The sequence below is a fragment of the Poecile atricapillus genome, chromosome 22 (genome assembly GCF_030490865.1).
Source record: "Poecile atricapillus isolate bPoeAtr1 chromosome 22, bPoeAtr1.hap1, whole genome shotgun sequence".
Lineage (NCBI taxonomy): Eukaryota > Metazoa > Chordata > Aves > Passeriformes > Paridae > Poecile > Poecile atricapillus.
In genome coordinates this window covers 1,699,900-1,712,645 of record NC_081270.1, presented here as the reverse complement: position 1 = coordinate 1,712,645, position 12,746 = coordinate 1,699,900, and the positions used below count along the sequence as shown (strand labels likewise).

Sequence of the window (12,746 nt, the reverse complement as noted above, 5' to 3'; positions counted from 1 at the left end):
AGGATTCCATCCTTTCCCCGTGGATAAGGCAGCGGGAAGGCCCCCCCGGGGCTGCCCAGCCCTGGATTTTCCCCTCTCTGCTCCTTCCTTGCCCCTTTCCCACATTTCCCAGCTGCTGGAGCTCTGCCCCTGCTGGGACGGAGGTGATGGTTCTGCTCTCGTTATCTCGGATACAAAACAGAACAGGAGGAAGGAAAGGAAAAAAAACCACATTCTGGAGGGCAAACCCCCACAGGAACCCCCTCCCTCCCTGCTGAGGAGCACAGGGAGATGCCAGGAAGGAATTCCAGGGGTGGGAAGGAGGAGAGCACAGCCGGAGCTGAGATTCCCAGGCTGAGAGGAGCCCCCGGAATCCCTCGGGAAGAGCCTGGGATGGAAATGATGCCTGGGCTGCTCCTCAGGGATGAAACCAGAGAAAAATGGGAGGAGAAACTTCGGGAAGGTGCAGGTCTCCTTCCAGGGGAGGGCTCTGGACTGGCTGCAGTTCCAATAAAAGGGACTTTTTTCCACCTCTGGAGCACCTGCAGCACATCCTGAGCTTTTTTTCATGGAGTACAATTTCAAATGTTCCTCACTTGTGGTCACAGCAGCGCCCCAAAACCCCACACTGCCCCCAGAAAATCCCAGAGCTGCTCCTGGTGTCCCAAACCTGCCCCAGAGCTGCTCCTGGTGTCCCAGAGCTGTTTCTGGTGTCCCAAAGCAGCCCCAGAGCTGCTCCTGGTGTCCCAAACCTGCCACAGAGTTGCTCCTGGTGTCCCAGAGCTGTTTCTGGTGTCCCAAAGCAGCCCCAGAGCTACTCCTGGTGTCCCAAACCTGCCCCAGAGCTGCTCCTGGTGTCCTAAATCTGCCCCAGAGCTGCTCCTGGTGTCCCAAACCTGCCCCAGAGCTGCTCCTGGTGTCCCAAACCTGCCCCAGAGCTGCTCCTGGTGTCCCAAACCTGCCCCAGAGCTGCTCCTGTGCCCCTGAACCCCCCAGAATTCCCCTCCAGGCCCCTCCTGGTTTGCAGAGCTCTGCTGGAGCCTTTCCTGCCCACTTGAGCTTCTCCAATCCCTCTGCTCCCAGTCCAACCTGAGCTGTCTCCCAGAGGAGCCCTGGCCTGCCCTCCCCTCACTGACAAGATTTGGATGTCTGGGATTTTTCCAGGCTGGAGCAACAGGACATGAGGCTGAACTCCCAAACATTTGTGTTTTTCCACTCAGCTGCCTCCAATTCCTCCAATTCCTTCTGCAAAAACCCTCCAAGGTTTGTTTGGAAACTCCAAAGTGCAGCAAAGAGCAGCTCTGCTTTGAAGCCTCCTGCGAGGAGCCCATGGGAAACCGGTCCTGGAGCAGAATTCCCAGCCTGGGAGCTCAGGAATGGTTCCCAGGGGCAGGAGCAGCTCCTCAGGCCGGGTTTGAATCTGTTCTGCAGGAGCCAGGTGGGCTGGAGGAGGCTGCAGAGAGCTCAGGGCTTCAGGAGGGGAACAACACAACGAGAATGGGGCTCCCAAAGTGTGGGAAGAGCAGGAAATCCCTGGAGTACGACCCCCAACATGGCTTTCCCAGGAAAAGTGGGAATGATGGATGGCAAAATGAGAACCCTGAGCAGCACCTGGAGCTCCCTGGGAGTCCCTGGCTTTGGGGTTTCTCACAATTCCTGTGGCTCAGAGCGATCAGCTCCGGGTGGTGTTCCAGCCTTTCCCATCCCGGTATTCCCATCCCAGCCCACCTGCCAGGGCAGGAGCATCCTGGGGGAGAGGGAAGTGCACATTTGGAGGGACAGAATCTGCAGGAAACAAGCCCAGGAAGCACCAGGAGGAATCCTCTGCTGGCACAGGGCAGGGAAGGAGGAGAAATCCCCTTTTTCCCTGTGGATCTGGAATTTGAGCTCGGAGCTCAGCCCTGCCCAGCACAACAGAAACCTTCCCAAAAAACTCTGGATGGGAGGGGAGGGTTGGAGGCAGCCCCAGCCACCTGTCCCAACCCTACAGCAAATCCACGGATTCTGATCCCTCCTCAGCTCCTGAGGGCCTGGAGGGACCCCATGGAATGGTTTGGGCTGGAAAAGACCCTGAGGATCATCGTGGGCAGGGACACCTTCCTCACCCCAGGCTGCTCCAAACCCCAGCCCTGGGCACTTCCAGGGATGGGCAATCCATGGAATTTTGACTTCCAGAGCCTCCCCAGCTGACAGGGAAGGATTTTTTCCCAGTATCCAGCTGAGATTTCCCGTGGCAGTGCGCACCCTCCACCCCGTCCCGGCACCGCGGTTCCTGGTGAGGAGCCCCTCTCCCCATGGGATCCTCAGCTCCTGCGAGGCTGCTCCGAGATCTCCATGGAATTTTCTCTCCTCCTTCATCCCTCAGCACAAACCCAGCTCCCAGCTGGGTGAGAAACACTCGGTTAAACCCCAAATCCCACCAGGGAGGGCAAAAATCTCCCCGAAATTCACTCAGGTTAAACTCAAAAAACCCCGCTCACACTCATCCTCCTCCTCCCTCGGAGCGAGAAGGAGCAGGACCGGCACTTCCCAAGGATATTATGGAATTCTGATCGGTATTTTTGTAGATATTTTATATTTATAGCCCATTTTTTCATCCTTGGGATAAACAAAAAAATCTCCTTTCTTCTCCCAAGCGCTGCTTGGGGCTCTCTGGAGCTGCTGACCCAAGAGCGGGGTCATTCCCCTGGAAAAGGGAACGTGGGGCATTCCCAGCTGGGAAAAGGGAATGTGGGGCATTCCTGTCAGCATTCCCAGCTGGAAAAAGGGAATGTGGGGCATTCCCAGCTGGAAAAAGGGAATGTGGGGCATTCCCAGCTGGAAAAAGGGAATGTGGGGCATTCCCCCCCTATCAGCATTCCCAGCTGGGAAAAGGGAATGTGGGGCATTCCCAGCTGGGAAAAGGGGATGTGGGGCATTCCTGTCAGAATTCCCAGCTGGAAAAAGGGGATGTGGGGCATTCCCAGCTGGAAAAAGGGAATGTGGGGCATTCCTGTCAGCATTCCCAGCTGGAAAAAGGGGATGTGGCCTCCCCTGCTGCAGATCCAAGGGAGGAGGGAGCCAATCCTGGATTTTTGTTGTCCCAGCAGAATTCCTGCATTCCTGCTCCTGTTTATCCATTGTTCTTGGGACACGCTCGGCAAAGGGGGCTCCCTGTTCCCTTTGGGGGCTCCCTAAAGCTAAAGGATGATCCTAAATCACGGCACACCCGGCAGTGTCTGACCCCGGGAGCTCACAGCCCGGTGTGAGGGACCTAAACACACAGGGAATGCAGGATGATCCTAAATCACCTATCCAGGAGATCATAAACCAACCCCAAACACACAGGGAATGCAGGATGATCCTAAATCACCTGTCCAGGAGCCCATAAACCAACCCCAAACACACAGGGAATGCAGGATGATCCTAAATCACCTGTCCAGGAGCTCACAGACCAACCCCAAACACACAGGGAATGCAGGATGATCCTAAATCACCTGTCCAGGAGCCCATAAACCAACCCCAAACACACAGGGAATGCAGGATGATCCTAAATCACCTGTCCAGGAGCTCACAGACCAACCCCAAACACACAGGGAATGCAGGATGATCCTAAATCACCTGTCCAGGAGATCTTAAACCAACCCCAAACACACAGGGAATGCAGGATGATCCTAAATCACCTGTCCAGGAGCTCACAGCCCCATGTGAGCCACCCCAACCCCCAGAGAAGTGCAGGACGATCCTAAATCATCACCCACTGACCCCAAATCAGCGCCACCAGGCCCAGCCCGGCCCCAGCCACCCCAAACACGGCCAAACCAGCAGGACAGCCCTCACCCCCCACCCCCACCCAGCCAGGGGCATCCGGCAGAGCTGGCAATGCCAGGAAAATCCCAGGAAAAGGCCAGGAAAATCCCAGGAAAAGGCCAGGAAAAGCACAGGAAAAGCACAGGAAAAGCACAGGAAAATCCCAGGAAAAGCACAGGAAAATCCCAGGAAAAGGCCAGGAAAAGCACAGGAAAATGCCAGGAGAAACCAACGAAAATTCCAGGAAAATCCTGTGAAAATGTCAGGAAAATCCTGTGAAAATGCCATGAAAATCCCAGGAAAAGGCCAGGAAAATCCCAGGAAAAGGCCAGGAAAATGCAAGGAGAAAGCCATGAAAATGCCAGGAAAATCCCAGGAAAAGGCCATAAAAATCCCAGGAAAAGGCCAGGAAAAGGCCAGGAGAAACCCACGAAAATTCCAGGAAAATCCTGTGAAAATCCCAGGAAAATCCTGTGAAAATGCCATGAAAATCCTAGGAAAAGGCCAGGAAAATCACAGGAAAAGGCCAGGAAAATCGCAGGAAAAGGCCAGGAAAATGCAAGGAGAAGCCCATAAAAATGCCAAGAAAATCCCAGAAAAATGCCAGGAGAAAGCCATGAAAATGCCAGGAAAATCCCAGGAAAAGGCCAGGAAAATCCTGTGAAAATGCCAGGAAAATGCCAGGAGAGATCCATGAAAATCCCATTAAAACCCCACCAAAACCCCCCAAAAACCCCCATAAAAACCCCCCCAGGCAGGTGCAGCCTCACCTTCCACGCAGTGCTCCACCTCCTCCAGGTTGCGCAGGGTGATGCGCATCAGGCTGGAGTTGAGCATCAGCTCGTTGCGGTGCGCGGGCCACAGCGCCTGCGGGGCGGGGTTGACGAAGAAGATGCGCGTGTCGCCCGTGGCCACCTGGTTGTCGCAGATCAGGGGGTCCCCGAAGCCCCCGATCACCACCTTGTTGCCCCCGTCCAGCAGGATCTCGTGGGTCACGATGTCTTTGCCCTTCAGGTAGCGCCAGACCCGCACCTGGTGGTGGGAGGGGAGAGCTCACTGCTTGTTGTGCTTTGTGAGTTCCTCATTTCCCTTCCTGGGCTCCCATTTCCCTCCCTGGGCTCCTCATTTCCCCCCCTGGGCTCCCATTTTCCAGCTCTGGGCTCCCATTTCCTTTCCTGGGCTCCTCATTTCCCTTCCTGGGCTCCTCATTTCCCTCCCTGGGCTCCCATTTTCCATCTCTGGCCTCCCATTTTCCATCTCTGGGCTCCCATTTCCCTCCCTGGGCTCCCATTTTCCAGCTCTGGGCTCCTCATTTTCCCTCCCTGGGATCCCATTTTCCACCCTGGGCTCCTCATTTCCCTCTCTGGGCTCCCATTTTCCATCTCTGGGCTCCCATTTCCTTTCCTGGGCTCCTCATTTCCCTCCCTGGGCTCCCATTTCCCTCTCTGGGCTCCCATTTTCCATCTCTGGGCTCCCATTTTCCATCTCTGGGCTCTCATTTTCCATCTCTGGGCTCCTCATTTCCCTCCCTGGGCTCCCATTTTCCCTTCCTGGGCTCCCATTTTCCATCCTGGGCTCCCATTTTCCATCTCTGGGCTCCCATTTTCCATCTCTGGGCTCCCATTTCCCTCCCTGGGCTCCCATTTTCCACCCCCATTCCCCATTCCCACCCTGGTTCCCCATTCCCACCCTGGTTCCCCATCCCCACCCTGGTTCCCCATTCCCACCCTGGTTCCCCATTCCCACCCTGGATCCCCATTCCCACCGTGGCCTCCCCAGTTTTTGCTGGTGCTGTCCCAGGCCCCCCAGGGCCAGCAGAACCTCCCAGAAGCACAAAAGGCACAAGAAGTGTGGAAAAGCCCGAGCAAAGCGCACAGAGCTCCCTCCTCCCCAACAGAGCCGGCCTGGGGAGGGAATCCCGGGCCAAGGGAGGAGGGAAAGCCTGGGAAGGGACATGGAAGGGCTGGAAATCCTGACTGGGAAAGGCTGAGGGGCTCAGAGAGCAGCGCCTGTCCATGGGACAGGCTCCAGAAACTGCACAGGAGGCTCAGACTGGGCCAGGAGGAGGCACAGGTGGGGACGAGGATTGGTGGCCCTGGCAAGGTTTGGTGGCCCTGGCAGTGACTGGCGGCCCTGGCAAGGTTTGGTGGCCCTGGCAAGGTTTGGTGGCCCTGGCAGACAAGGATTGGTGGCTCTGACAAGGTTTGGTGCCCCTGGAAAGGTTTGGTGGCCCTGGCAGACAAGGTTTGGTGGCCCTGGCAGTGATTGGTGGCCCTGTGGTGGCACACAGATTTTTTCCCCCCGGAAAATGACCCCCCCCGTTTGCTGCCTCTGCCCCGGTGGCTCTCCAGGTGTCCCAGCTGTGTCTGAGGGGCTGTTCACACACAGAGACTTCTCCCCTGTGCCAAATCCCTCCCCGTCCCTCCCTCGGCATCTCCAGCCGAGATCTGAGGCTGCAGAGTTCAAACCAGGGGCTGAAACCTCGCTGGGGGCTCCGGGGAACGCAAATCCTCTGATCCACCATCAATCTGGGAATTTTTATTGGGTTTTTTTGCAGCCTCAGCTCCAGAATTTCAGCCCTGATCGAAGAGGCTTCAAAGTTCAGGCTGAGCTCGAGCCAAACTCCTGCACGGTGTCGCTGGCAGGACTGGGAGGACGGGAACGGGGTCATTCCCACATTCCCTGCGGCCACAGGAGCCACGGGCCGGGGCCAGCGCCTCCTGCTCAGCGCCAGCCCCACCTGCCAGGCCGGAAAAGGGAGCGAACTCGGCACTGCCTGTGCCCTGCAGGCACAAGTCAAGGTTAAGAAGCGAGTTTAGGAGTTTATCTCTCCCTCACACCCTCCTGTTTTCCTCACACTTTCTCCTTCTGGTGAAATATTGGGAGCAGGACCCCGGGCTCGCAGGGGTCTGAGCTCGCAGGCAGCGCAGCCATCCGAAAGAGCAATAAATTACCCCAATTATCATGGCAAGCACTGCAGCCTGCCCTGCTCTGCCGCATACCTGAGCTGCAGGAGCAGCCCAGGTGCAAACAGGGCTGTGACAGCTCCTCTGGAGCCGCACATGCCTCGGCTGCTCCCGGGCGTGGAGAGCTCGGGACAGCCCCGTTTATCCTCCAGCAGGAAAGGTGGGGGTCCCCGGGGGGGCTGAGCCACCCCAAAGCTCCAAAACATGGAATAAATCCTCCAGGGGATGTGTCCCTCCCTGCACAGCCCAAATCCAGCTGGGCAGGCAGCGAGATGGGGACAGAGAAAGTTTTGTGCTTCCTGCAAAGGCACTGAGGGGCTGCTCAGAGCTCTCCGAGGAATTTTCTCTCCTCCTTCATCCCTCAGCACAAGCCCAGCTCCCAGCTGGGTGAGAAACACGTGGTTAAACTCCAAATCCCACCAGGGAGGGCAGAAACCTCCCGAAAATTTGGTTGGGTTTAACTAAAAAAAGCCCTGCTCACACTCATCATCCTCCCCCTCCTCCCTCGGAGTGAGAAGGAGCAGGACCGGCACTTCCCGAGGATATTATGGAATGAGAGGGTCTTGAGAGGCTCCAACTTCCTCAGGGGGGGCAGCTCTGATTTCTGCTCTGGGAGCAGGGACAGGACCTGAAGGAACATCTGGAGCTGTGCCAGGATGGAGATCAGGAACTTTCCTTTCCCCAGAGGGTGATGGGGCACTGGGATTCCCCCCGGTGCTCCCAGGGATGCCCTGGTGGGATCAGGAACTTTCCTTCCCCCAGAGGGTGGTGGGGCACTGGGATTCCCCAGCTGCTCCCAGGGATGCCCAGGTGGGATTTTTGTGCAGGGCCGAGAGTCGGACCCTGCTCCTTGCGGTTCCTTCCCCACCCAAACCATTCCAGGACTCCCTGAAGGAGGCTGGAAGAGCCTCCCTGGCCCTGATCCCACGGGGAGCCGCTCGGGACAGCCCGGGTGAGCTCGGGGAAGGTGAGAAGGACAGAGTCCTGCGCTCCCAGAGCGCTCCTGCCTCCCCAGCTGCTCCCCAGCCTCCTCCCCGGGCTGGAGCCGCTCTCTCCCCGCAGTCAAGTCAAGACACCTTCCCGCAGCCCCACCTCCTGCTGCTGCTGCTGCTCCAGCCGCAGGGCAGGCTCCGGAGGAGGCGAGCAGCAAAGCAGGGCAAAAACCCAGCCAGACAAAGGAGAAAAAAAGGGGGGGAAAGCTCCTCCAGCAGCAGAAAACGCAGCCCGAGGCTGGCGCTGAAAGGAGCGTGCGGGGCATTTTCACACCTCGCGTTTTGGGGGGGAAAAAGGTGAATTCTCCCCCAGCTCTGCGGCAGATGGGAATTGGCGTTAATTGGCGTTAATTGGCGTGGCTGCTGCGCTCAGGCAGCTCCGAGCCAGGCCACAGCACTCCCCGAGAAACATCAGAGTCCGGCGGCCTCCTCCCCACCCTAATGAATGGATGTGCAGGCACCAGAGCCCCGGCAATTACCTGCAGGGCATCCCATTCATCAGAGCGCCACAATTAAGACTTTGTCACCGCTGACTCACCGGCGGCAGCGAGCATCGGGGGGAAAAGGAAGGCAGAGAAAGAAAAAGATTGGGCTGGGACCTGTTTGGAGGAGGACCCTGCCCTGGAGCGCTCTGTTTTTCCGGGGAGAGCAGAAAACGCTGGATTTTAAACTCCGCGGGGGCAGAGGAAGAGCGGCCACAACTTTATCCAGGCAAATCCTCGCACGGGGGTGTTTTAAAGGCAGGAAAAGAAATTTAAAACCCCAGAAATAAAAGGATTTTCCAACGTGTCAGGGCGTTGCATCCCAAAATAGGGAAGGAAGGGGACAGCACCTGTACAGGAACATTCCTGCCAGGAAAAGGCGGCGGGAATTGCCAGCTTTGGTTTTGTGAAGCCGGGGGAGGAGCAAAGTCCCCTCTGGAGGAGCTGTCACTCGGGATGGGACGCACCGAACGGGTGAAATTTTGGGAGATAAAAGCCAGAATCAGCTCTGCTTCCAACCCTTCCCTCTCCCCTTTTTATCTCTCTCGGTGCCTTTTCCCTGCCCGTTCCCCCGGACCCAGCGGTTCCCACAAAACCCCCCCAAAATCCGTGCTCCATTGTCCGGAACAGGATCCACATCCTTTTCCACGCTTCCTATGGCGCTCAGAGAACCTGGATTTATCCTCTTAAACAGCAGCTACACATCGGGACAGCCCAGAAAAGGCACTTCGGGGGCCCTGGGAGCAGGAAGGGACAATGCCAGCACAGAGGAGCGGCAGCAGCTTGGGGGAAAAGTCAGAAACTGCAGTCAGGAATGTCAAATCCCTCGGAAAAAGAGCAGAGCAGCCGCTTTTTGGGAATTCTGGCAGCCTGTTCCTCCTCTCCGCAGCTCCCCTGGCAGCACGGGAAGGGCTGGCAGCTATTTCGGGGTGTTTATCTAACATGAACTTCACATTTCTGCCGGTGCTTATCTGCGCCTATGGAAGCCCTCAGCTGGGAGGGTTTGGAGCCGAGCTGGGAAGAACAATGCCCCAGCAAGGAATTCACAGATCCCCACGTGCCCGCTCCCTCCCGGACCACCCAGCTCCAGGAATACTCGGGATTTTGGGTGTGGGCTCCAGGGAACTCCCCACACCCGCTGCGCCCTCGCCTTTCCTCTGCTGATAAGGAAGAGCCCGACAGGAGATAACCGCGGGGTCTGGGGAGCAGCGAGAGCAGCAATTGGGGCAGGAATTTCCTCGGCACAAGATCCTGGATTTCTCCCAGCTCCTCAGGGGCAGTGCAAGGACAGCAGGAGCCAGGGGTCAGGTTTAATCCCAAATTGCTCTTGGAATTTAGGTTAAATTTTTTGGTTTTAAAACAAAACCAAAACAAAACAACAAAATAAACCACAGGGATGGCCAACCCAGCAAAATCCACACAATTCCAAGACTTTGGGAGATCTGAGGAGGGCAAGAAGCCAAGAGCTGCTGCAGAGCTGCACATCCCCAAGTCATTGCAGTGACGGGGGATTTATCTGCTTCCAGGTCCTTGGGACACCCCAAATCCCATTCCAAAGCTTTTTTTTCCCTGCAAAGACACCATGAAATGCCACTAAAAATGGCACAGCACGGGCTGATGGGCAGGGAAAGGGACAGGGAACCACTGTCCTGTGAAAATTCCTGAATGTCACAGCTGTGCCGGGATGGGATGGGATCCATGGGATGGGATGGGATCCATGGGATGGGATGGGATGGGATGAAAGCTTTCCTGCTTTCACTTTTACACGGCTCCAGGGCTGGAATGGTCTCTCAGGAGAACATCCTGGCCCTTCTGTGCTCTTTTGAGACCAGGAGTGGGCAGGAGCAAAATCCCAGACTCCAGAGCAAGCAGCACAAACCTCTCCCGGGCACTGCTCAGGGAAAGGCAGGGAAGAGATTCCCTCCCCGGTTTAAGGAATTCAGATCGTGCTTCACAGGAAGCCACCACGGGCAGCCCCATTCCAATCCTGGCTGCTCCAACTGGGGCTGGACTGCACCTTGCAGAGGCAGAGCTGCTGAGCAGGCAGCTTTTCCTATCCCAGCTTTCCCCATCCCAGCTTTCCCCATCCCAGCTTTTCCCATCCCAGCTTTTCCTATCCCAGCTTTTCCTATCCCAGCTTTTCCTATCCCAGCTCTTCCTATCCCAGCTCTTCCTATCCCAGCTCTTCCTATCCCAGCTCTTCCTATCCCAGCTTTCCCCATCCCAGCTTTCCCCATCCCAGCTTTTCCCATCCCAGCTTTCCCCATCCCAGCTTTTCCCATCCCAGCTTTCCCCATCCCAGCTTTCCCCATCCCAGCTTTCCCCATCCCAGCTTTTCCCATCCCAGCTTTTCCCATCCCAGCTTTTCCTATCCCAGTTTTTCCCATCCCAGCTTTCCCCATCCCAGCTTTTCCTATCCCAGCTTTCCCCATCCCAGCTTTTCCAACCCAGCTTTCCCCATCCCAGCTTTCCCCATCCCAGCTTTCCCCATCCCAGCTTTTCCTATCCCAGCTTTTCCCATCCCAGCTTTTCCCATCCCAGCTTTTCCCATCCCAGCTCTTCCCATCCCAGCTTTTCCCATCCCAGCTTTTCCCATCCCAGCTTTTCCTATCCCAGCTCTCCCCATCCCAGCTCTCCCCATCCCAGCTCTCCCCATCCCAGAGTCCTGCCCTGCTGCTGCAAGATGATTTTCTGCCAGGCAGACACCTCGCTGTGAGTCTGCAGCGGGAGAAAAGGGATTTATTTCTCACCCTGGCATTTCTGCCTCGCCACCAGCACCGCTGGGCCACCTCCTGTGGCAACCTCGCGCCGGCCTCAGGTGGCCACATCCATCTGTGCCCCACAGGCCAGCGGCTGCTGGCAGCAGCTCATTAATTCTCCGCGGAGCACCCAGGATGTGCCAGACACTCCGCAAACAGACGGTGCCTGCTCTCGCCTGGGGGGCTCCTCGCCGAGCTGCAGATGGGTCGGGGGGCGCTGGGAGCGGGCAGGGGCTGGGGGATGCTCGGGGGATGCTCCAGAGCACCGCGGGGAAAGTTCACCTTTCCCTCTGCCACCAAAGCATCGCCCCCGGCCCTGCTCGGCACCAGCCGCAGGCAGAAAAAGGAATTTTGGGGAGGAAGAGGGCAACGGGGGGAAGAGGAAAAGGCAAGGGAAGAGCGTGTCCTTGCAAGCGAGAACCCTGCCCCGGCAAGGGTTAAGGCATCCGGCACGTTTTCTGTCAAGCGGGCGGATGGGATTTCAGGTTGCTCGGGACTTGAGCGTCTCTCAGCTTCGGGGGGAGATAAAAAAGCCCCAGAGCCCGAGGCCAGGTTGGTGGTTAAACAATAGCTCGGGCTGCAGGAACTCGAGATGCTGCTAAAGTAAACAGCGAGCCGCGGCTGGAGGCAGGAGCGGCTCCCAGCACCTTCCCGGCAGCCAGGCACGGAAAGTTGGGAGGCAGCTCCGCATCACGCCAAAGCCAAAGAGGGAAATGTCCATAAAAAGCAACCTCTGGAGATTCCCCACCCCCCCCGCACAACCCCGGCCACAGCTGCGGGAGCCGCTCCGCAGCCTAAAAACCCCCGATTCCACCCCAAAAGCGGCGCGGGGCGAAAGTTGCCCCCGCGTTTTTACCTTGCAGGAGTAGGTGTGGTGCACCGGGTCCACGTTCATGATCTCCTCCACCGTGCCCGTGAGCACCACGTTGGCCTCCTCCTCCCTGCGCTCCAGCTCCCGCTCGGGGCAGCTCGCCAATCCCAGTCCCAGTGCCATTGCCAGGGCCAGCAGCGCCGGCAGCGGCCGGGCAGCGGCCGCCCGCGGGGTGCCCATGGGCCCGGTGCCGGGGGCGGCCCGGAGCCGGTGCCGGTGCCGGTGCCGGTGCCCCGCAGACAAAGCGGCCCCGCTCGCAGGCAGCGCTGGCGCAGCCGAAAGGGCCACTTTTGTTCCAGGAGGTGAAAAGGAGGAAAGAAAGAGAGGAGGGAGGGAGGGAGGCAGCGAGGGGAGGGGAGAGCAGGGGAGGGGAGAAGGAGGAAAATCCCAGGAGGAGGAGGAGGAGGAGGAGGAGGAGGAGGAGGAGGAGGAGGAGGTGGAGATCTGGCTCCCCGAAGCCGCCGAGAAGCGCTCGGCGCTCGCTGCCGTGGCCCTGGAAGAAAGCGCGCAGATTTGCATGCAATCTGAATTGCTGATAAGGAGGCAGCGGGGGTTAGGGGGGAGAGGAGGGAGGGAGAAGGGAGAAAGGAAGGGAGGAAGGCAGCGCGGCCGCCCGCCCGCCCTGCTGGCAGCGCTCGCTGCGAACGCCGCCCCCAGGAAGGGGAGCTCGCCTCGGTTAATGGATAATCAGCGCCGCAACGTGAGGAGACTTTTAAAGGTGTAGGGACCGCAGCCGGCCCCGCCACCCCCTCGCCGTGAGTGGCAGCTGTCCCCAGCCCTGTCGCGGCGTGTCCCTCCCCGCAGCCCGCACCCCCGGGATGCGCAGAGACAGGCTCTGTCCCTCCCCGGCACCCCCACTCCGGGTGGCGGCTGTCCCCAGCCCTGCTCGGGGCTGTCCCCAGCCCTGC

At 58.2% G+C, this 12,746-nt stretch overlaps 1 protein-coding gene across 1 annotated transcript in view; it reads right to left on the bottom strand.

Annotated features, from left to right (window-relative positions):
• The window catches only part of AGRN (agrin), a 101,347-nt gene extending 88,894 nt beyond the window's left edge, over window positions 1–12,453 (bottom strand). The window contains 2 exon segments of the mRNA XM_058855444.1: window positions 4,539–4,800; window positions 11,824–12,453. Of these exon segments, the coding sequence (XP_058711427.1) occupies window positions 4,539–4,800; window positions 11,824–12,357 (796 nt within the window). The 5' untranslated portion in view covers window positions 12,358–12,453.
• Between the last annotated feature and the right edge of the window lie 293 nt (window positions 12,454–12,746).